The sequence below is a fragment of the Columba livia genome, chromosome 2, assembly GCF_036013475.1.
Source record: "Columba livia isolate bColLiv1 breed racing homer chromosome 2, bColLiv1.pat.W.v2, whole genome shotgun sequence".
In the NCBI taxonomy this organism is placed as follows: domain Eukaryota; kingdom Metazoa; phylum Chordata; class Aves; order Columbiformes; family Columbidae; genus Columba; species Columba livia.
This window is the reverse complement of record NC_088603.1, coordinates 3,420,936-3,445,740: the sequence shown is the minus strand read 5'-3', so window position 1 is coordinate 3,445,740 and position 24,805 is coordinate 3,420,936. Positions and strand designations below refer to the sequence as shown.

Below are 24,805 nucleotides of genomic sequence, written 5' to 3'. Positions count from 1 at the left end.
CCAGGAACTCGAGTTTTTGCACTTTTATGACTCTGTTGGAAAAAAAACATTAAAATCTGGAAAAGTGTGGCCATAAAGTGGAATTTAAGATTTAGTTTTACAACCAAGATCGTGCACACGGTCAAAGCAATAAAGAGAAACACAACAAAAACCCCAAAGCCACTGCTCTGGGTTGTTCCTACGTGCAGCATTTTGACTCCACAGCTCCCGAATAGAGAATGGACGGGAAATAAAACAAAACAAAATAGAAACCTTTACAAAAACAACCAACCAACCAACAACACCCACACACCAAACCAAAAGACAACCAGCCAACCAACAACCAGCTTTCAAAGCAAGTAAAATATAACTTTAAAAAAGAAATTATATAGGCTTAAGGTCTGTTTGGTGCATAATTTTCAGAGTATTTAAACAACAAAAACAATCCAGCTTCCTACAGAATTAGAGCTGTGCCATTGTGTATGAACTGTGCATCACACTAAGCAAAGTTTTACGCTAAGGACTTCTTCCCATTTGACTCAGTTTAGCAAAGCTGAGCTTAAACCCAACTTCATTCCTTTCCCTTACAGAGAGCGGTTGGGAGGTAGTGACCTCCATCCAAGGGTGAGGAGCATGGCCCCGATGGTCTGACCTCCACCCAAGGGTGAGGACCATGGCCCTGTTGGTCTGACAACCACCCAAGGGTGAGGACCATGTCCCCGTTGGTCTGACCTCCATCCAAGGGTGAGGACCATGTCCCCGATGGTCTGACCTCCATCCAAGGGTGAGGACCATGTCCCCGATGGTCTGACCTCCATCCAAGGGTGAGGACCATGTCCCTGTTGGTCTGACCTCCGTCCAAGGGTAAGGACCATGTCTCTGTTGGTTTGACCTCCAAGGGTAAGGACTATGTCCCCGTTGGTTTGACCTCCATCCAAGGGTAAGGACCATGTCCCCGTTGGTCTGACCTCCATCCAAGGGTGAGGACCATGTCCCCGTTGGTCTGACCTTCATTCAAGGGTGAGGACCACGTCCCCGTTGGTCTGACCTTCATCCAAGGGTGAGGACCACATCCCTGTTGGTCTGACCCAGCTGTCCCCAAGCCCTGGTCCAGCTCAATTCCACACGACACAACCACACGAGGGTGGACGGGTGGCCACCAGAGAGGGACAAGAACAAGCCAGCTCTGCCACAAGTTGAACCCACACAGCATCTACAAGCAACTGATGGGGGAAAAAGGAAAGAGTTTAAGCCAAGAGTCTCCTGGTCCCTCAGGATCTCTCCCTTGTGACCACAAGAGACACGAAGACGAGTGATCCTGCCCATGGGAAGCAATCAGAGCTTCCTTCCTCCTTGTAACTCCTCTTTCCTCCTTTCTTTCCCCAAAAGGAATGGAAGAAGGTCTAGGTAGCAAATAAAATGTAATCCCAGGAAGCTGTGCTCATGGTCTCTGCTGGAAAAGCACAAAGGACTAAAACTAGGATGCCTTCCACAAAATGTTGGGGTTATCTCCAGATTCTCTGAAAACACTAAATGACCTCAACAAAGTCCCCCACTCACATAATCTCCATCTTCTTCTGTTCATTTACTTCACCAAAGAGAAAACTTATAAGACACTTACTATAAGAAACTTATTATGAAGACTAGAGCATCAGTTTCCAATCCGTAAGGCAAATCACTTCCAAATTATACATACTCGGTACAAAAGGAGTAGCAGCATTAGTAAATAGCAAAAGTAAAGAAGGATATTCAGTCTGGAAAGAAAAAACAAAGCAAATAAACAAATAAAAAATCACAACACACCAACCAAACCAACAGCAGCAGTTTGGGGACTAACAACCTTACACATGCTCCGGAAAAGGCCACAGCGAGACAAGAACCACGAACATAAATCATCTCCCTGGATGCTGTTCTAATGAAAACATTGACAAACTAATACCAATTTATTAGTTTTAGCTTATATAGACACCATCAGACTAACTTAACTGTCAGAGAGACCCTGTGGATATAGAAGAAAAGCAGAGATTCCAAACCTATATCCAGAAAAAAAAAATCAAGTTCTTACTCTGAGGTTGGTTTCAGTTCTGGGAATCAAGAAGGTTGAACCACCAGAAGCTTCCAGTTACTTACACAGAATATAGAAATAATTGCAATTCTTAAATGTGTTGTGTTGGACTATCAATTTGGGATTTTACGGCATTAAAGATCAATTACCGACTATTAAAACATAGAGCCTAATAATAATCTTGACTTGAGGAGGGACTCTTGAAATAACCCATTGTCTTAAACTGGAGCAATCTAGTATCACTAGAAGAGAACAACGAAGTGTCAGTAAAGCTGGGGGTGGAGGAGAGGACAAGGAGGGAATAAACTCAATTTTCACCTCATTGCTCCACAATTGAAACCCAACTCCAAACCAAAACCACCTCCCTGGCTTATGTGTGACCTCGTACCATAACTCAGCTTCCATTCAAGTCAGTACAATGTGAATACAAGTCTCTAAAACCAGCAGCATTATACTTTAGACTTCTTCATACCAAAATTTCAGTGCGATACTTACATAACTTGCACATTGTTGTCAAATTAAACATGAAGCAGCTAAATATATTTTATGACGGAGCTGCTGCAATTCCAGGTGGTTGTTTTTATGAAATACAGTGAGTTTTTTAATCCCCTGAAATATAAAAGGTTGTGTAATAAAGCAATGGCACTCAAGCATTTTGAAATGACTTGTGTCTTTATAAATCTGAAGCTGTAAATCAAGTAATTTAAGGAAATGGGCACTAAATAATTTTGATGTGAAGACGCAGGGTTTTTAGGAAGCAAACAGAGCAAGGCAAATGAAATACGAGCGCAGGGCATGAGAAGGTAAATCTGATCCCACCAGCTCTGACGTGTGGGGACTCTCCACAGCTGTGGAGCTTGTTAAAGAGCCCACAACTGGCGGTCTATCAATATACAGGAACAAAATTAATATTAATTATGAGCTATGCCAAACGCAGCCACACCGTAACCCTCTGAAAACGCATTTTTAAAGTGCGATTGAAAACAAAAGTGAGCACACAGCTGTTTACTGTGTTTGAAAATCAGACCATTAAAGGCACATTTACTATATTCTGAACTGATTAAGACCACATTCCTTCACAATAATAATTAACACACGAGCAATACAATAAGGACCTAATACGCCCTATACATTCACCACTACAAAACAATCCCATGAGATTGGGACCTGGGGGTCCTGGGTACAGCAGGGTGACCATGAGCCAGCACTGGGCCCTTGTGGCCAGGAAGGCCAATGGTACCTGGGGTGGGTTAGAAGGGGGTGGTCAGTAGGTCAGAGAGGTTCTCCTGCCCCTCTGCTCTGCCCTGGGGAGACCACACCTGGAATATTGTGTCCAGCTGTGGCCCCTCAGTTCCAGCAGGACAGGGAACTGCTGGAGAGAGTCCAGCGCAGCCACCAAGATGCTGAAGGGAGTGGAGCATCTCCCGTGTGAGGAAAGGCTGAGGGAGCTGGGGCTCTGGAGCTGGACAAGAGGAGACTAATGGGGGACCTTATTAATGTCTATAAGTATATAAAAGGTGAGTACCATGAGGATGGAGCCAGGCTCTTCTCGGTGGCAAACAATGATAGGACAAGGGGCAACGGGTTCAAACTGGAACACAAAAGGTTCCACTTAAATTTGAGAAGAAACTTCTTCCTGGTGAGGGTGGCAGAGCCTGGCCCAGGCTGCCCAGGGAGGTTGTGGAGTCTCCTTCTGTGCAGACATTCCAACCCGCCTGGACACCTTCCTGTGTAACCTCATCTGGGTGTTCCTGCTCCATGGGGGGATTGCACTGGATGAGCTTTCCAGGGCCCTTCCAACCCCTGACATTCTGGGATTCTGTGACTACAATTGATCCGTAAACAGAAATTCAAATCATTGCTGAAAAGCAAAATTATTCATTAACTGAAATACTGCACACTCGGCTTTTTAGAGCCATGGAGTATAGTCGATTAGTTTCACAAACGCTACTTTAACTTTCTTAAATTAGTTTGTGCAAATAAATCACACGTGCACACGGAGAAAACACTCACACTAAAACAAATCTCTCCACTACCTGTATTTTTAGGCTAAGGCTGAAAGTATTCTAAGTTGAATTCACTTTCTTTAGGAAAATAAATTACCTTACTATGCTAAGATTCTGATTTCCATTAACTCTTGCTTTTTAACCTTAATCAGTGGATTACAGAGGCTTGTGCAACTTTTGCCTACAAAGGCAAATATGTACTGGCTCATTGGAGTTAGCAGATCCCAAACTACAGAACTGCATCTGGAACATTCTGCAAGTACATATATCTATAGGGAAACAATTATATTCTTATCCACAAAACGTCAAGTTCAACATCGACCACAACGGAACGTAAAAATCTTCATTGTTGTCTTTCCAACGTTGCTCATATCCCCAACATAATTCGCTTTTAAAATAAGAACTAAGCTCTAAGGCCATTCATTAATTTGCTGATAACTACAAACCTTAATTGTTTTTAGTAGACAGTTATTAAAGCATTAGAATATTTCTAAGTGCCCTAAGAACAACACGTGAACGACTCATTCTTTTCTAATCCTCACCTCGAACATTCACAGCAATACGTAACACTTGTGATTGTCTCAGCCACAGAATGGAGACAAGTTAACAGCAATTAAATATATTCAATATTCCATGCAAAAAATGAATCAGTTAAACAGCTTTGGTAACCTAGTACATAATTTGCAAACATGTCTTCCCCCCCAAAATAAAATCCCCATATACCATGTCTGTATTTATATAATCATATACATATTTCCTGAGTAAATTGTTAAATCTGATTATTCAGAAGATTTGGCAAAATATCCAGCTTTGCATTAGTAAAATAGAATTTAAAAAAAACATTCAATAAGCACATTAAAATAAATACGGAATGCTTCTGAAAATTATCGTACCGTGAATTCACATTAATAACAAACTATTTTTTAATTAAGTGCATATTATGTTATATAGTTACTGGTTTTTAACTCACTGAGGAATCAATAAATCTAATTTCTAATCCTGAGTGACAATTTTGTATCACCTGCTACCACTTACTGCAAATCTAAACATTTTCAATGGATTATGCTATAGAAAAGCCTGGTTTACGTTGGTTTAGCTGGAAGCCAAATTAGCAGCACACCTGCTGAAGCATCTCACTAAACCCACATTAAACACTGATTATTCTTATCAAACCATCAGTGATAACCTGAACAACTCAACTCCCCATCGCAAAAGCAACAGGAGTGTGGATCGCTCCGCACGGAGTCATGGGATGCAAACCACTTATTGATCACTTTGGCACTTAAACGAATTACATAACAGTGCAAAAAAACCCTGAATAATTATGGAATAGCTTTCATATTGATTTTTTTTAAGTATGCTAAATTAAGGATAAAAGGATAATCAAGTTCAGCCACATCTGGTTCCTCAGGTCATGGCTTGACTCACAGCTGATATGTAACTTTGGAGAAGCACACAAGGAAATGTTCAACTATTGTTTAGTTCGCCTCAATAATAAAACTCTTATGTAGCAGACACTGCAATACCAGTAATAGTAAAATTGCATTAACACTAGCACAAGACGTGCCTCTCAACAGCAGAATCACAGGAACAGAATTGCAGCACTGATCAGTTATATCAACCCTTTTGCTTTTTGATAACCCATCAAAAACACCTTCCACGGCACTTTGCAGGACTCTTGGTCCTTCCTCAGCTTCCCGCCTCCCTTCTGTTATTATTAAATCATTATTATTTGCTATTATCATTCCAGAATCCTCATGGGCTCCGCAGCTTTTCTTTTTTGCTTCCTTTGTGTCTGTGCTCCACGCTGCTTTTTTCTTGTGTGCTTGTGTTAGGAGGACAAAGCTCTTGCAAAGCCCTTTCAACCACTTCACGTTTTACCGGCCGGCTCAAAGAGGTTTTTGGCAGAGTCAGCTGCAACGCGCACCATAAAGCCGTACGAGCCCTGCGAGTGGAAGCCGCCAGCTCTCTAATGGCAGCGGCCAGAGCGAGAACGTCTGCAACAGAAAAATACGGTAATATTAATATATTAAAAAATTATGTATTTGTTTGTCCTGCTTTTGTTAAAAACAAGTTTCTCTTTTAGTGAATTTGCCTGTCAGCTAAAGCTTCATATTAACTGCATTTTCCTGGAGAACCAGATACATGTTTTGGTGAACAAAGCAATGGAATGCAAGGTTATTGATAAGGACAGATTCCCATCTCGTGAGAGGCGCAATGAGAAACAGGTGACCAAAAACTGACCAACTGAGTATAACATCCCATTCACGTGAATATTTCATATAAAAGTGAGAGATCATGAGGATCTTGTCCCTTTTCCTTATGACCGACTGGAAAAATGGGCCGATTCCAATGGGATGAAGTTCAACAAGGCCAAGTGCTGGGTGCTGCACTTTGGCCACAACAACCCCCTGCAGCGCTCCAGGCTGGGCACAGAGTGGCTGGAGAGCAGTCAGGCAGAAAGGGACCTGGGGAACTAATGGACAGGAAGCTCAACATGAGCCAACAGTGTGCCCAGGTGGCCAAGAAGGCCAATGGTGTCCTGTCCTGTATCCAAACCAGCGTGGTCAGCAGGACAAGGGCAGTGATCCTTCCCCTGTGCTCTGCATTGGGGAGGCCACACCTGAAGTATTGTGTTCAGTTCTGGGCCCCTCAGCTCAGGAAAGAGATTGAAGTGCTGGAGCGGGTCCAGAGAAGAGCAACAAGAGTGGGGAAGGGACTTGAACACAAGCCCTATGGGGAGAGGCTGAGGGAGCTGGGCTTGTTTAGTCTGGAGAAGAGGAGGCTTAGAGGTGAGCTCAGCACTCTCTAGAACTACCTGAAGGGCAGTTGTAGTCAGGTGGGGATTGGTCTCTTCTCCCAGGCAGTCAGCAATAGGACAAGGGGCCATGGGCTTCAACTCTGCCAGGGGAAATTTAGGCTGGAGATTAGAAAGCAATTCTTTGCAGAGAGAGTGGTCAGGCATTGGAATGGCTGCCCAGGGAGGTGCTGGACTCACCGTCCTGGAGGTTGTTAAACTGAGATTGGACATGGCACTTAGTGCCATGATCTAGTCAATGGACTAGAGTTGGACCAAGGGTTGGACTTGATGATCTCTGAGGTCTTTTCCAACCCAGTCGATTCTGTGATTATACTGAACAGCAAGTTATCACACTGTGCTATTAGAAAGCAATGCAATTTGTCCTAGTTTGCATTAGTTCTACAGAAGTACATACTATTGCTGCAAATTATTCTGCCTTTACTTCAACAGAAGCTGGGAACTGTAAAAAGCTAATTTCTGGCATTTCTGTTATCTAGATGAGGTAGGCAGACACAATAATTAACACAGCACCAACACATTTCTTTTAGTTTATAAGCCAAGAGACTAGCAATACCACCGAAAAACAAAATTAAATCCAACTTGTTTATAAACAAGCGTATTTTTACTTTTAGGACAACTACTTCTGGTTACCTAATGTATATAACGTTATATAATATCACTGAACTGTTCTTTAAGGTTCAAGGGGAGAATGTTTAAACTAGTAACAGCGAAAGAAAAAAAGATCTCAAAGTAATTTAAAGGCTTTTAAAAGTGACAGGTTTATATTTACAAACTTTTTTTGTTGAAGTTACAGTAGGTGCTGTGTACCTCAAATCTGCCCATTCCAAAGGGCGTATTTGCACAGTTACACCTTTGGAAAGGCTTTTAAAGCTAAAGGAACAGAAAGCGGTTACCTTTCTCATTATTGTACTGTGGTGCTCCTTGTCTCTGTGGATTAGCAGCATTAATAATCTCATCCTTACGCCTCGCCTGTGCGACGTGAATGGTTTCCAGATGGCGTTCCAGCGCAGTGGAGATGTTACCATGTACAGGTGAACCACGAAGCCTTTCCATTTTCCCTATTAACGTGACCACCTGCCAAATACATTGAAAAAAACACACCAAAAAATCTCTAAGTATTTATAAGTCTTCATTAAATAAACATACAGTGCAAAAGAAATTAGGAATTATAGTTCAAGCAGCCCTACCCTGGCTTGTTCTCGTAGCTGGTCGACAATCAAGCGATCGACGCGTGATGGGTTGGCAGGGAGTCGGGACACGGGGTTGTTGTTTGAACTGGATATGCGCTTTCCTGGGAAGTTTCTTGCAAGGTCAGCCTCAGTCTGGAGGGGAAATAAATAGCCACTGTAAATGTTTCTACAATACTACAATCCATATTTCTGAGGTGGTTTAGAATTTTCAAATATGTTGCAATACAAGTGCATGGGGCAGAGTCCAGTTGAGACCTGTATCTAGTGCAGTGCCTCAGGGGTCAGTGCTGGGACCAGTACTAGTCAATATATTCACCAATTATTTGGATGAGGGAATAGAGTGACTGTCAGCAAGTTTGCTGGTGACACCAAGCAGGGAGAAGTGGTGACACTGGAAGCTGTGCTGCCATCAGAGACCTGGACAGGCTGGAGAGCTGGGCAGGGAAAAATTTAATGAAATAGAACAAGCGCAAGTGTAGAGTCTTGAATCTGGGCAGGAACAACCCCAGGTTCCAGTGTAAGTTGGGGAATGACCTATTAGAGAGCAGTGTAGGGGAAAGGGACCTGGGGGTCCTGGGGACAGCAGGGTGACCATGAGCCAGCACTGGGCCCTTGTGGCCAGGAAGCCAATGGTACCTGGGGTGGGTTAGAAGGGGGTGGTCAGTAGGTCAGAGAGGTTCTCCTGCCCCTCTGCTCTGCCCTGGGGAGACCACACCTGGAATATTGTGTCCAGCTGTGGCCCCTCAGTTCCAGCAGGACAGGGAACTGCTGGAGAGAGTCCAGCGCAGCCACCAAGATGCTGAAGGGAGTGGAGCATCTCCCGTGTGAGGAAAGGCTGAGGGAGCTGGGGCTCTGGAGCTGGACAAGAGGAGACTGAGGGGGGACCTCATTCATGTTTACAGATATATAAAGGGTGAGTGTCAGGAGGATGGAGCCAGGCTCTTCTCAGTGACAACCAATGATAAGACAAGGGGTAATGGGTTCAGACTGGAACACAAGAGGTTCCACTTAAATATAAGAAGAAACTTCTTCCTGGTGAGGGTGGCAGAGCCTGGCCCAGGCTGCCCAGGGAGGTTGTGGAGTCTCCTTCTCTGCAGACATTCCAACCCGCCTGGACACCTTCCTGTGTAACCTCATCTGGGTGTTCCTGCTCCATGGGGGGATTGCACTGGATGAGCTTTCCAGGTCTCTTCCATCCCCTGACATTCTGGGATGCTGTGTGCTTCCTGTCATTATTTCTGCCTGCATTTGCAGAAAAATGTTACCAAATATTTGCCTAGATACACAACCTGATGCTGTAAAAATCACAAGACATCTCTAATTCAGCTCAGCCTCAGCATTTAGAACCAAAGCCGTACAACTTTATTTTAATTAATCTTGGACACAGACGTAGGCAAAGAAATCCTTGTGCAGTACCTCATGAATTTAAGCTGTATGCCACTCACTGCTCCTCTCAAATGTCACATACGATTATTAACAAAAGAAACAGGTGATCACACGAGGATAAGTTGTTTCTCAAAGTGTGCCAGGATTAAGCCAGATTTAACAAAAACTGGTATCAGCCCTGAAAAAGTCAGCAACACAGCTGCCAAACTCTTGATGGAGAAAGGAACTGACCCATTCACTGACCCTAAACAACACCAAAGATATTTCTGGGTAGGAATTTCTTACACAAAAAAGACACAATTAGCAGCTGATTCTCTCTCTTATTCCTTTTTCAGTGGACTTAAAGGAGAAAGATTAGGTACCACAATGCAGTTCACATTCATACTGAAAATACTGTCCTGAAGTCCTTTTCTCTTTGCTTTACTGATACATCCATATTATTCAGTCTCCGCCCTCGCCTAACATGAATTAAAAGAGGTAACTGACTCCACTTACATTCACCTCAGAAGTCTGAAAACAAAAAAGGATTGCGAAAGGGTCATAGAATTCATATACCACCACCAGGTATTTAAGAATTACAAGTAACCTATATGCACATTGAATATTGCAGGCAATTCCAAATAGACAATTCATAGACGTTTTTTAATGCAAGATGCCTGGAAAAGTGATATTTATAAAAGGAAAGAGGTGAGTTCAGTGTCACCACGAACTCCAAATCAGCTGCAATGAGCAGGTTTCTGAGCTGAAAGGGCTGATTGATCAGACAAGCCACGTGGAATTAAATTCAAGTCCTGCTGGGGGGAGTTTCTTAAGAAATTGATGTGGAGTGAGAACATCAAAGAGGTGAGAATGTCAAAAGAAAGTCCATCACTACATATATACGTACAGGTGAGCTAAAAATAACCTCATAAATAAAGCTATCTGCAGGTGTAGTCTGGAACTACAAAAATGAAGGACTGAGAAAGCCCAAGTACATCACTATGATAAAACTGGATCGCTTAGAATAGACCAGATCAAGTGAGTCAATTAAAACCCTTTCATTATTAAGAACATGATGTGAGGAGAAACAATTCTTCTTTAATGGTGAAAACACAAACACATATATCATGAGATAAAGACTACAAATCAGTCTTCCCAAACTAATTGACCCAAATCCCGCATGAGCAGGTTTGGAACAGCTTCAGAATTCTTTTCTGAAAACATTAATGTCTGTCCTGGTTTTGTTAAGAACAAGACCGGTTCTCTTTAGGTGATTTTTATTTGAGCTCAGTTCTTTAGGTGGCTGTACTTTGCTGAGTTTTAGCCTGCATGTTTTTCCTAGGACGCTGTACTCGGTGCTGATAAGAGACCAACGGAATGCTGAAGAAGCTCATGTTTAGATTTATTACTATGGTAGCTAAGAAAGACTGATAAGTTTTCCCACGTTCTGTTGTGAGACGGTGTGTTTGAGGAGGGGTGGATGGAACAGGTGACTAGAACCGACCAACGGAAGTATTTCATCCCATAATCGCCATACCCCCTATATAAGAGGGTGATCACGAGGGTCATGTTCTCTTCGACCACGGCCGGTATCTAGAGAGAACCCTGTCTGTCTGTCTGTCTGCCCGTGGTCTATAGGCCCCAGGCCCTGCATCCTGCACCCAGGTTCCACTTTGCTGTGCAGTCTCTCCCATGACTTCCAGGGCCTGAGCTGCAGCTGCTGGAGCCGCCAGCCCCGCAGCCCCAGCTCTGCTGCGTAGTGACGCCAACTCCACATCCAGCACTTGAAATTGGCTTTGTATATTTTGTATATATATTCTTTATTTATTAGTAGCATTAGTAAAACCCCTTAAAAGTCTCCAGCTTGAAATCTAAGTCTCTCTTCCTTTCCCCTTATGTTTCTTACCATCTTTCCGATCTAAGGGAAGGGGTGGCGGGAAGTAAAGGGGATAACAGGGAGCGTGTGCCACGGTTTATGGCCGCCTTGCCTTAAACCTTGACAATGTCTCAGACAATTCTTAGCAAGACATTCTGAGGCAGGAAAGTGACCGTAACAAGAAGAGCATAAACTGAACCTTCCTTTGGGAAAAGTCACATCCACTCAAAACACTCTGTGTTTTCTCTACAGCTGTGCCCAGGATTCTCCTCTTGCTTTTCTTTTTACTACACCAAAGATTTAGCAAAAAAAAAACTAATAAGGGAAAAGCACCACTGTATAACGGACAGAAAGAAAAGGAAAAACACACCACAAAAGTTTCCAAAGTTTCTCTCCTTTGATGACTCTGCAGGGAAAAGGTGAGTCTGGGTTTATAATGCTTGAGTTAGTTGGAGAGAAGGAATGAGAGACAAGAGATCAGTCTAACCAAGCTGCAATATGAACATTTTGAGCATTTAGGTCTATAATATGCCAGTACATTAAGAACCATCTGATATATCACTGTATATAAACAAAAAGCACGCAAGCTAACAATAATTGAGTGATTTGGGCAGCGACATTATGACATCTGTTGTAGCAAATACTCTAGGTTAGTAAAGAAATGTTGCATTAGCAGCTCTAAGGGGAAACACACTTAGAAACTGAAGTTCAAAGCCACACACAATTTACAAGCAGCAATGTCAAAAAATACACACTTTATACTCAAAGCAGGTGTTGTAGATGCTGTTCTAATTATTTAAAACAATGTGACAAGAGAGTCGCGTCCTCAAGAAGAGTGACTCTATAAACTCTTTCATGCGATCACCGGCTTTGATATGAATTATTGTGAGTTGTGTTTTACCTTGTTTCTCTCTTTCTCCAGAGCTCTCCACTGCTCACAACACTCCTCCAGTCGCAGATGAAGCTCGTTAGCGGGTCCACTGCGATTTCTGGCAGGTCTGTACTTGTTAAATGCTGTTGGAAAGGCCAAGTACGGTGCAGCTACTTCCCCACAAAATAAATTGCTGATGAAGGGATTCAAGTGGTTGAAATCATCATAATGGAAAAGATCAACAAGTTCCGAGAATGGAAACGGTGACGGAGCAAAACCGAAATTATTTGCTGATGAAAACAGATGGTGGTTAAATGGGGGAAAACTGGGATTTTGCTTAAAATCAGCCATTAATGGGAAAGAAGGAAGAAAAGAAGGATTGATGAAATTTGACATGCTACCACTGCTCTGTTTGTGGTTTTTTCCAAACACATTGAGCTGCTGATGGTTTGGGGTTGAATACCCAAAATGAGGAATCCAATTCTTCCTGCCTTTTCTATCATCTTTATTACTGTTTTCTTGGGTCTGCTTTTTTGGAAACCTGTGGTACTTATCAGGGTTCTCACTTCCAGCATTCTGCTGCAGCAACCAGTCAGATGAAAAATTAAGAGGGAATTTATGGTATTGGCCATCCTTATTAGTCAACGAATCCTGCTGCGATGGCCCGATGTGTTTCATTTGCTTCTGATTTTCCGAGATGAAGTTAGAAACTCGCAAATTATTAGAAAGACCGTTGGATATTTGTAACTTTCCATCTTTCCTTGATAAGATCTGCGAGTAGTAGGAGGACTGTGCTATAGACCGATGGGTGGGGGAACCCTCAGATGTAGCTGACACCTCTGAGGACAACAGAGGACTTGTCACCACTTGCTTTCCATACGTGATATCCAGTGTAGCTCTCGGACTTGCAGTTTCCCCATCCAACAACGTGCATCCATGGTACGATGAATAACTCCCATTTTGCACAATGTTTTTTACAGATAAACCATGTTCAGAAACTTTATGAGAGCATTCTTTAATATGGATCCTGCATTCATTGTTATTAAAAACATCCCCCAAGGGATGACAACCGTTTTGCACATGGGTTTCCTGTGGTTTTCTGTTGGTCCCTCCACAACAATTATTTCCTTTAGGGAGCTGATTGAAAAAATGCAGTGATGGATGAACAGATGACTGTAATTTATGAGCAGTCGTGAAGTGTTCATATTTCTTGGAAAACAAGCGGTTGTCCTGGGACACTTTATCCCAAGAGCCATCAACAGGCTGATTGGAAAGATCAGGGGAATATTTAGCTCGTTCTTGAGTATCATTGTTGACAATTTTGCCTCTCGCTCTGACATTTTTCCAACGCTCTTCCTGAACGCCAGCGCCTCCTTTCATTCTGTTCTGAGACAAGAAAGTGCTACGATTGGAGCCATCATAGTCTCCATTGAACCTCACATGGTCATAACTGCACAAATGCTGATTATAGTCTATATTTTGAAAAGAAAACCCTTCTTGGTGAATTGTAGTATTGTTTTGCAAAGGGGAACTGTTCTGCAGATTATTATCAGGCTGAACGCAAGGGCCAGATGGAGAAAGCCAAGACTCTAGGAAATTAAGATCTTCCAGATTTCTGTGTAACATCTCCATGTCTCGAGGCTTTTGCGAGGGTTCCTGACAGTGGTTCTGTGAGTCCAACAGGTTTGAAAAATCCTGATTTTCAACAGAGTGCTTTGATGAGAGCCCTGAGAATGGACCATTGCTTCCAAGGTCAGGGATCCACAGAGGTGGAAACAACCTGGAAAGAGAATTCCTGTAACAAAGTTAAACAAACCTCCTGTAATTATTTAAAATATTATGTTAAAACTGTTCACATCTCACAGTTACACCCCTCCCACATACATTTCCCCCGCTACATTCTTGGTTAAACTTCCACAGTCCTCCTCCAAAATATAAGGGGAGGGGAAAAATATTCCTGTTGTAGGTGAGTAAATGTTACGTAGAACCTGACCACCAATGATGATCACTATTGTTTTTACTACATATATTCACACAGAATCCCAGAATGTCAGGGGTTGGAAGGGACCTGGAAAGCTCATCCAGTGCAATCCCCCCATGGAGCAGGAACACCCAGATGAGGTTACACAGGAAGGTGTCCAGGCGGGTTGGAATGTCTGCAGAGAAGGAGACTCCACAACCTCCCTGGGCAGCCTGGGCCAGGCTCTGCCACCCTCACCAGGAACAAGTTTCTTCTCAAATTTAAGTGGAACCTTTTGTGTTCCAGTCTGAACTCATTGCCCCTTGTCCTATCATTGGTTGTCACCGAGAAGAGCCTGGCTCCATCCTCCTGACACTCACCCTTTCCATATTGATCCCCATGAATGAGGTCACCCCTCAGTCTCCTCTTGTCCAGCTCCAGAGCCCCAGCTCCCTCAGCCTTTCCTCACACGGGAGATGCTCCACTCCCTTCAGCATCTTGGTGGCTGCGCTGGACTCTCTCCAGCAGTTCCCTGTCCTGCTGGAACTGAGGGGCCACAACTGGACACAATATTCCAGGTGTGGTCTCCCCAGGGCAGAGCAGAGGGGCAGGAGAACCTCTCTGACCTACTGACCACCCCCTTCTAACCCACCCCAGGTACCATTGGCCTTCCTGGCCACAAGAGCCCAGTGCTGGCTCATGGTCACCCTGCTGTCCCCAGGACCCCCAGGTCCCTTTCCCCTACACTGCTCTCTAACAGCTCATTCCCCAACTTATACTGGAACCTGGGGTTGTTCCTGCCCAGATTCAAGACTCTACACTTGCCCTTGTTCTATTTCATTAAATTTTTCCCCACCCAACACTCCAGCCTGTCCAGGTCTCTGATGGCAGCACAGCTTCCAGTGTCACCACTCCTCCCAGCTTGGTGTCATCAGCAAACTTGCTGACAGTCACTCTATTCCCTCATCCAAGTCGTTGATGAATATATTGAATAATACAGAACCACTGAGTTTATTCAGATTTATTAAATATTTTAGATTTGACCGTATCCAGTCAACTCCCCACTGGTTAAAATGAGACTATTTTTATTTTTCCTCTAATTTTGCAGGCTGATGGAAGACTTTAGAAAATTTGCATTTCTAGCTGTTTGCTGCCTTTTTATTACTGGCAATCGAAGTAAAGAAAGGCACTTCTGCATTTCAAGGGGATTGATAAGACCTTTGTTACTAAACTCTGTGAAATAACTCAAAACGTGTATCACATCTCTGTGACAGAAGGACTTAAAAACCAATATGTGAAATAAAAGAGCTTTGAGAACAAACTTACCAATCTGTAACCGATTCTGGCTTGCTTGGCTCCTCTAAAATGCTCGACACCAGCCCAAACATATCAGGACCATTGCCAGAATAAGGTAGATTTATTGGTGCCCTGAAAAAAGATATATAGATATAGATATATACATATAGATATATAGGTATAGATATATAGATATAGATAGAGATATAGAGATATAGAGATATAGAGATATAGAGATATAGAGATATAGAGATATAGAGATATAGATAGATATAGCGATATAGATAGAGATAGAGATAGAGATAGAGATAGAGATAGAGATAGAGATAGAGATAGAGATAGAGATAGAGATAGAGATAGAGATAGAGATAGAGATAGAGATAGAGATAGTTACAGAGATAGTTACAGAGATAGTTACAGAGATAGTTACAGAGATAGTTACAGAGATAGTTACAGAGATAGTTACAGAGATAGTTACAGAGATAGTTACAGAGATAGTTACAGAGATAGTTACAGAGATAGTTACAGAGATAGTTACAGAGATAGTTACAGAGATAGTTACAGAGATAGTTACAGAGATAGATACAGAGATAGATACAGAGATAGATACAGAGATATGTAGAAGCCTAAATAAATAAAATGCATCTTCTCTCAACAAAAAAGGCAAAAAGAAAAGTAAAGCATTAAACCTTTAATATATTCTAGCAGCATCTGTTAAGTGTTCTGAATTTAATGCATTCTCAGGACCCATCTACAGAAATCTCTTCCTGCATCAGTGAATTTTACAGCCTAAATGAAGTAAAACTGTTTTCCTTAATTCTTTCTTTAGCAGAGACTTGTCAAGCTGCTATGTGGAAAGACTATGTTTAAAGAGTAAATACAATCAATCTCCTCAAAATCTTGAGGAGTTTCTTTTAGCTACTTCCATATCATTATTTGAATCTCAAAAAAATTACCATACACTTCAATTGAATCACTTTCTAATCCCATTTTAGAAAAGAGTTGGTCAAAATGTTAGTAAATATTCCTGATGAATACAAAAGGTGTTTGACCATCATTATGCTTACAACAGCACAAATTTTCTCTCTTACTTCAGGAGTAAAACGAGATGTTTACCAAGGTGTCTGCAATGACACTGAACTCTTACTCAAAAGTTAATTAGAACATAGCGCTGTTAAGATCTCCTTCCCTCTAACATGCATTTTGCTTCAATAAATTTCATTCATCATGCCGTTCTCATCGCGCTGATTGGTTTCAGTGTCCCTGAAGATCTCTCCTGGTATCAGCTTATCCAAACCACGTCCTCTGCCAACGCTGCGACATAACCACTCGTGCTGATTTAGTAGATTAACAAAGACTGTAAAACGTGGGATAAATTATTACGACTGTCACCTTGTTAATCTCTTGCCACAGTGAAAATGAGCCACTTAAGCCTTTCTAGCTTTTATAACCTTTACTTCATGACTGTTTTTCCACTAGAAGGAATCTGTTCTACACGATTTTGTTTAGAACATACATAAGTGCAAAGATTCTTGGAATTGTTTTATGAATGAGGACCTGTGACTAATATTTGGTAAGTGGATCTCTTCTGTGTCTTTGCCAGATGTCAATTTTAAACTATTATTTTTAAAGGAGGCCTGTTTGCCTCCAGTGTGTGCAACCAACTGGAGATCACAGATGACAGCTTGTGTCTATGTGACTTGCAGCAAAGGAGAGATCAGAGTCGATTTAAAATGTGGTGTGGGAATTAAAAATGAAATTCACAGAATCACAGAATGGACTGGGTTGGAAAAGACCTCAGAGATCATCAAGTCCAACCCTTGGTCCAACTCCAGTCCATTTACTAGATCATGGCACTAAGTGCCATGTCCAGTCTCAGTTTAAAAACCTCCAGGATGGTGAGTCCAGCACCTCCCTGGGCAGCCATTCCAATGCCTGACCACTCTCTCTGCAAAGAATTGCTTTCTCATCTCCAGCCTCAGTTTCCCCTGGCAGAGTTGAAGCCCATGGCCCATTGTCCTATTGCTGACTGCCTGGGAGAAGAGACCAATCCCCACCTGGCTACAACTGCCCTTCAGGTAGTTCTAGAGAGTGCTGAGCTCAGCTCTAAGCCTCCTCTTCTCCAGACTAAACAAGCCCAGCTCCCTCAGCCTCTCCCCATGGTTCTTGTGTTCCAGTCCCTTCCCCAGTCTTGTTGCTCTTCTCTGGACCCGCTCCAGCACTTCAATCTCTTTCCTGAACTGAGGGGCCCAGAACTGAACACAACACTCCAGGTGTGGCCTCACCAATGCAGAGCACAGGGGAAGGATCACTGCCCTTGTCCTGCTGACCACGCTGGTTTGGATACAGGACAGGACACCATTGGCCTTCTTGGCCACCTGGGCACACTGTTGGCTCATGTTGAGCTTCCTGTCCATTAGTCCCCCCAGGTCCCTTTCTGTCTGACTGCTCTCCAGCCACTCTGTGCCCAGCCTGGAGCGCTGCAGGGGGTTGTTGTGGCCAAAGTGCAGCACCCGCCACTTGGCCTTGTTGAACTTCATCCCATTGGAATCGGCCCATTTTTCCAGTCTATCCAGATCCCTCTGCAGAGCCCTCCTGCCTTCCAGCAGCTCGACACTCCCTCCCAACTTGGTGTTGGAGGTCTCAATCCCCTCATCCAAATCATCAATAAAGATGTTAAACAGGACTGGACCCAACACTGACCCCTGGGGACACCACTAGTGACTGGCCGCCAGCTGGATGCAGCCCCATTCACCAGCACTCTCTGGGCCCGGCCCTCCAGCCAGTTCTTAACCCAGCAGAGAGTGCACTTTTCCAAGCCATGGGCTACCAGCTTTTGCAGGATTACTGGCCACTTTAGAGTTGCAGACAGGGCAGCAAGAAGCTGTGTGGGCTACAAAAGCAAAATCCTAGGAAAGAACAAGTACGAGACGGCAGTGAGTCTAAAACTGCCCAAACAAATTTTAGAGTCTACTGGTCTCCAAATAAAATATGTGCTGTCAACAACAGGACAACTGAAGCTAAGAACACAAATCCCAGCACAACAAGCATTGCGTTTTCTTGAGTCCAAGGGAGGCGCCTCTTGTCACCAGAAAACACTCACTGCAAAATCCCTCCATTCTGCAGCATCAAGGAATTAAGCTTTAACCTCCTGGTGCTATAAAACAACTGCCTACCAAAGCAGAGCAAATTGACAAGAATCTATGAAAGTAAACAGCAGACAGAAAAGGCAAAACTGTACCAAACTGCATGGAACTACACCAAATAGAATAGGAATGTTCAGCCTGACAGCAAAGTTGTGACAGTACGTCTGTCCCTGCAGACAGAGAACAAGAAATAGGACAAATGTACCAAGACTTACAACTTCTCGGCAAAATTTCCAAGGTACTGGCAGGGTAGGAGGGTTGCAGAAGATGAAAGAGCAAGAGCCAAATGGAAATGGTACCTTTGCCACATCTGTGTGCTGTTCCAGCTGCTGTGATCAACTCTAGAACCAAATCTGAGGACCAAAATTCTTTCCTTTGAGGGCAAAAATTTGATTGAACTATTGCCTTCCTTTGGAGAAATATCGCATTTGAGAATATGCCTGAATGTTTTTAAAGGTGCCAATAACTTTACCCAACCCAGCGATGAGCAAGGATGGATTTTCAAATGAACGTTCCTCAAGAGAAGTTTGTGGCACCAGGATACAGGTGTAACAAAAGGTTTGATGCTCTGGGGCTCCTAAAACTTAGTGTGGAATCATTTCCTTGGCCAGATAACTGAGAATTAAAAGGACAAAAGCACAAGTAAAGTTACACTACAAAGAAACCTCCAGTAATGGATGATTTCCATCCAAAAAAAACACCTTGCGTTTTCTACCTTGTAAGAAGCTCAATGCTGCTTTCAAGAAGAGATTGTATATTTTAATCAGTGGATTGCCAGAGGATAATCTCAGCACTTACAACTAGTATTAAAACAACGTGATCTTTTACTAAAAACACAAAACACCACAAACAAAAACCCCAAAGAAACAAATGGCATTTCTACAACACTCGCCAGGGAAGAGTAGCAAAAAAAAATAAATCAGAGAATCTCAGAATGTCAGGGGATGGAAGGGACCTGGAAAGCTCATCCAGTGCAATCCCCCCATGGAGCAGGAACACCCAGATGAGGTTACACAGGAAGGTGTCCAGGAGGGTTGGAATGTCTGCACAGAAGGAGACTCCACAACCTCCCTGGGCAGCCTGGGCCAGGCTCTGCCACCCTCACCAGGAAGAAGTTTCCTCTCAAATTTAAGTGGAACCTCCTGTGTTCCAGTTTGTACCCATTACCCCTTGTCCTATCATTGGTTGTCACAGAGAAGCGCCTGGCTCCATCCTCCTGACATTCACCCTTTGTATATCTGTAAACATTAATGAGGTCACCCCTCAGTCTCCTCTTGTCCAGCTCCAGAGCCCCAGCTCCCTCAGCCTTTCCTCACACGGGAGATGCTCCACTCCCTTCAGCATCTTGGTGGCTGCGCTGGACTCTCTCCAGCAGTTCCCTGTCCTGCTGGAACTGAGGGGCCACAACCGGACACAATATTCCAGATGTGGTCTCCGCAGGGCAGAGCAGAGGGGCAGGAGAACCTCTCTGACCTACTGACCACCCCCTTCTAACCCACCCCAGGTACCATTGGCCTTCCTGGCCACAAGGGCCCAGTGCTGGCTCATGGTCACCCTGCTGTCCCCAGGACCCCCAGGTCCCTTTCCCCTACACTGCTCTCTAATAGGTCATTCCCCAACTTATACTGGAACCTGGGGTTGTTCCTGCCCGGATTCAAGACTCTACACTTGCCCTTGTTCTATTTCATTACATTTTTCCCCACCCAACTCTCAGCCTGTCCAGGTCTCTGATGGCAGCACAGCTTCCAGTGTCACCACTCCTCCCTGCTTGGTGTCACCAGCAAACTTGCTGATAGTCACTCTATTCCCTCATCCAAGTCATTGATGAATATATTGAATAATACCGGCCCCAGCACTGCCCCTGAGGCACTGCACTAGATACAGGCCTCAACTGGACTCTGCCCCATTGACCACGACTCTCTGGCTTCTTCCCTTCAGCCAGTTCACAGTCACCTCACTACCCGCTCATCCAGACCGCACTCCCTCAGTTTAGCTGTGAGGATGTTGTGGGAGACTGTGTCAATGCCTTACTCAAGTCAAGGTAGACATGCTATAATTTAGCTTCTTTGCAATGCTTGTGTCTTCTTTAACTGTTACCTTTCAGCATCTTGTGAACCAGCAAACTGCCATTTCTCCCCACCTCAAACTTTTCTTTCTTATTAGGTAAGTGATAAAAAAGCAGCAAGATTGATATTAGAAACACCAACAGCAACATCATTGGTGTCAAAAGCTGCTGTCCCAGTCTGTACCAACCAACCCCCACAAACATGTTGCCAGCACTTGGAATTAAGATGAAAAAAAAGGGGCATGGAAAGATTAATATGAAACAATTGCTTATGCACTTCTAAGGCTGGAATAGAAACATTACCATTTCAATTGCTGTACATAAGATATACAATTGAAAGACAGAATCAATTATTCCAGTGAGTATCCTGTAGTTTCTGGACTGAAATAATAATTCCCTCTTCTTGCAATCCTCTTATCATTCCTGATTTTATAGATATCTGCAGAGCTGATTTATCAAAACCGAAGAGTAGACTTATTTACTCTCCATCGACAGAGAAGCTTTCAAACCCCTGTCCTGTCTCACTGCCCTTTTCCGTACCTTTAATAATTTTACTGCATTACAACTGGATGATCAGAAGCGTCTGCAACAGCCAAGACTTGGGCAGAACAGATTCCTCCAGGGGAATTAAAACGCTTTGTGATTCAAGTAAAAAAGACCCTTTGAGTTCATTCAGCATCCGAAACTACAAAAAACTTTTTTAATTTAAAATTGAACTTGAGTGCATTCTATTAAGGGCACAAAACGACAGCAAGCTGGGGTCTAATTCTCTCTGCATTGCTCATGTTCCAGGAAATACTCCACATTATCAAGCAGGACCATTAGAAGCAACAGTACTGAAGGATGGGAGGCACGGAAGGAGAGTGGTTATTACCCTTATGTAGTTTTCAATTATATATGCCTGTTTTCCTTTTCATTCCCCACATGTAGTACTCTTTGCAAATTTTAAACTGTTTTTCCATATAAACACATCTACGCACAAAGACCCTCTACCATTTTCACAATGTGTATCACAACTGTTACACAGCAAAGAAAATATACTGAATTTCTAGTTATCCTGCAAACTCTTCCTAAAACGATGCAGAATTCCGTTTGCTCTGGTCCACAACAATTTCAGTGTTCCAGAACACCGCCATAGGATCACACCAACACTGCTCATACCGTTTCTTTGTGCGGTCTTGAACAGCAGTTTTTGAGCTAATATCTTCCCCACACGCTGACCAGTCGGTGTAAAGATGAGAAGATTCCAGTGGAGGTGACGAACTGGTAATCGCTCCTAATAATGGGGAAAATAATTGAGTGTCCATTTTTTGCTTCTTGCTGTTTACCTGTGTTGAAAAGAGAAGGAAACGTAAGATGTTTTAATAAAGTAGTAAAGGCAAAGTAAACCTTTCCTTTTGTATCTTGAGATAAATGGTTCTTTCAGGAAAATGAAGCACAGTTATGACAACAGGACACAGTCCAAAATCTGTTCCCTCCCCTGCCTTAAAGTAATCTGACAAAGTTATGCATCTTCTAAAAAGAAACAAGGATATAATAAAAGTTACTTGCTAAACAATAATAGGAATTGTCTACAGATTTCACATTGTAAGTTCAAGTTCACAAGCTCAGAATCTTCCAGCCTATGTGACTGGAAATGCACATGTCACAGGTATACACATCCCTTCTGAGAAAACAAAGGGATGAAGTATTATCCCTGCTAATAAACTGACTGAATTACCATTCAAGGAATAAATTATCGGAGATCTAAGTGCCATGGGGAAGTGTACAATTATTGGAGATCTAAGTGCCACGGGGAACTGTACTTCATGAGGGATTTCAACTAGGAATTGCCACGGCAGAATCTGTGACTGATAAAGGTTTGAGCAGAGTATCAGAAACCCACTTTGAGCTGGAAGGGACCTCACTCCACTATCCTCCTTGTAGTGGGGAGCCCCAAACTGGGCACAGGATCCAGCTGTGGTCTTATAAGTGCAAAATAGAGGGAATTAGAGCAGCAATCACCCCACTGGCTACACTCCTGCTGAGACAGCCCAGCACAGGGCTGGCCTCTGCTGCAAGGCCACATTGATAATTAATAACCAACTTCACCACCACGACTCTTGATCCACGTTGATTAACTTCTGCAAGTTTGGACTCTATGAGTAAAACCTCCAGTTTGCTCGGAAAGAAAATATTTTATGATAAGAGAATGAAAGAGCAGCTCGTTCAGTTCTCAAGCAAAGACATCCAGGCAAGATGTGGTTCTGAAAGTAACATTTGGGAGACTCAAAGCAAACAAAACCCCACAAACAAACCAAAAAACAATCACAAAGAAAACAACACACACCACCAACCAACTAAAAGCCACACAAAACCAACCCAAAATAAACACAACAATGAAAATCCAACCTCCTCCTAAAGCCAAGATGTATCAGTAGCTGCAAGAGGCCAGTAATGAAAGATACTGTCCTCAGGAGAACATTTAGCATCATCTGTTCCCACCCAATTCTACAGGCACTTCTTAATGAACAAATTAAACCAGCACTACATCAGTTTTAAAAAAAGGTCAGTAGGCCAACTCAAAAATGAACTTTTTTGGGAGGGGGGAAATAAAAACAAAGGGCTTGCTCACAAACACTAATGTATTTTATCTTCAGCCCCCAAAGAGCATGTTAATTTGCCACCACCCTGCCTGTTAATACACAAACAGCAATGGCTGGGAGAGTGGAAAGAAATGTCAGATTAAATGACTGGAAGTTCCAATATATTTACACATAACTAAGATAATTTCTGAGGCCGCGAGACAAGCTGGAGGTTGGTTGACAATCCCCAGCTTCAGTTGGGTATTAATAATCAAGGTTTTGAACAAATGCGGATGTTCTGTGTGTATAACCTGGCAGCAGAAGAGTTCTGGATGTACTGCAGAACAAAGCATATTGAACTTACTCTGAGACCATAAAGTGCTGAACTCTGGATACCTGGCAGCTGGGGATGGAGAGCAAGAATGTTTTTAGAACTATGAGGATAAAATTAACTTCTGTCATTATAAATACAGCTGAAATAGGTACAAAAAGCCAGCTAAGAAAAGCTCTTTCATCAGGATGGTCAAACTAGCTTGGGATCCAAGAAATGAAACCATTTGCTAAATCTGGATTGAATAATTGCAGAAAGATCTCAACCATGTAGTTATTAAATTCCTGAAAAGGCTAAAAAACACAGTGTGAAAGGAGTAAATGGTGCTACGGTGATGACTGGGTCCTCTACTTGAAAAAACATTTAAATTCATCTATTAAACTCTCATTTTATTCGTTCTGAGAGAAAAATTGCATTGCCACTAGGAACCACACTGCCAGCTCTGGGAGACTGGTGCTTATTCTTGGAGAAATAAATCCGAAGCCCTAAACAAGCCAATAGAAACCAGATGGTTTAAGGGAAATACACACTGTCTGAATACATCCTTATGCATTCGGCCTGTCTGGAGCCACTTTAGACAGGTTTTATAGCTAGAGTTTTTAAAAAGTTATTTATATCTAAATAAACTAAAAGAACAAAACTTCAATATCAATCGTTTCACTATCTCAAGCCTCAGCCTTTTAAAAGAGACAATGCTAAGTTATTTTTTCTCTCTCTCCCCTCCTCCTTCCCCTCTGCTCTGCCCTGGGGAGACCACACCTGGAATATTGTGTCCAGTTGTGGCCCCTCAGTTCCAGCAGGACAGGGAACTGCTGGAGAGAGTCCAGCGTAGCCACCAAGATGCTGAAGGGAGTGGAGCATCTCCCGTGTGAGGAAAGGCTGAGGGAGCTGGGGCTCTGGAGCTGGACAAGAGGAGACTGAGGGGGGGACTCATTAATGTTTACAGATATATAAAGGGTGAGTGTCAGGAGGATGGAGCCAGGCTCTTCTTGGTGACAGCCAGTGACAGGACAAGGGGCAATGGGTTCAAACTGGAACACAAAAGGTTCCACTTAAAGATGAGAAGAAACTTCATCCTGGTGAGGGTGGCAGAGCCTGGCCCAGGCTGCCCAGGGGGGTTGTGGAGTCTCCTTCTCTGCAGACATTCCAACCCGCCTGGACACCTTCCTGTGTAACCTCATCTGGGTGTTCCTGCTCCATGGGGGGATTGCACTGGATGAGCTTTCCAGGTCCTTTCCAACCTCTGACATTCTGGGATTCTGTGACTCTG

At 43.2% G+C, this 24,805-nt stretch overlaps 1 protein-coding gene across 19 annotated transcripts in view; it reads right to left on the bottom strand.

The window, feature by feature from the left end:
- LOC102098914 (uncharacterized) overlaps positions 1-24,805 on the bottom strand; it is a 42,172-nt gene that overhangs the window by 2,415 nt on the left and 14,952 nt on the right. For 8 of the 19 annotated variants that reach the window (XM_065050258.1, XM_065050261.1, XM_065050260.1 and 5 more), the window contains 7 exons: positions 23,569-23,607; positions 21,802-21,968; positions 15,460-15,561; positions 12,204-13,968; positions 8,059-8,193; positions 7,765-7,945; positions 1,586-6,047 (listed from right to left, as the gene is read on the bottom strand). In XM_065050258.1, the coding sequence (XP_064906330.1) occupies positions 5,806-6,047; positions 7,765-7,945; positions 8,059-8,193; positions 12,204-13,968; positions 15,460-15,561; positions 21,802-21,968; positions 23,569-23,607 (2,631 nt within the window). In that variant the 3' untranslated portion in view covers positions 1,586-5,805. Of the gene's footprint in view, positions 1-1,585; positions 6,048-7,764; positions 7,946-8,058; positions 8,194-12,203; positions 13,969-15,459; positions 15,562-16,576; positions 17,456-21,801; positions 21,969-23,568; positions 23,608-24,805 lie in introns of those variants that run through there. The other 11 variants (XM_065050267.1, XM_065050269.1, XM_065050268.1 and 8 more) reach the window with 5 other exon arrangements.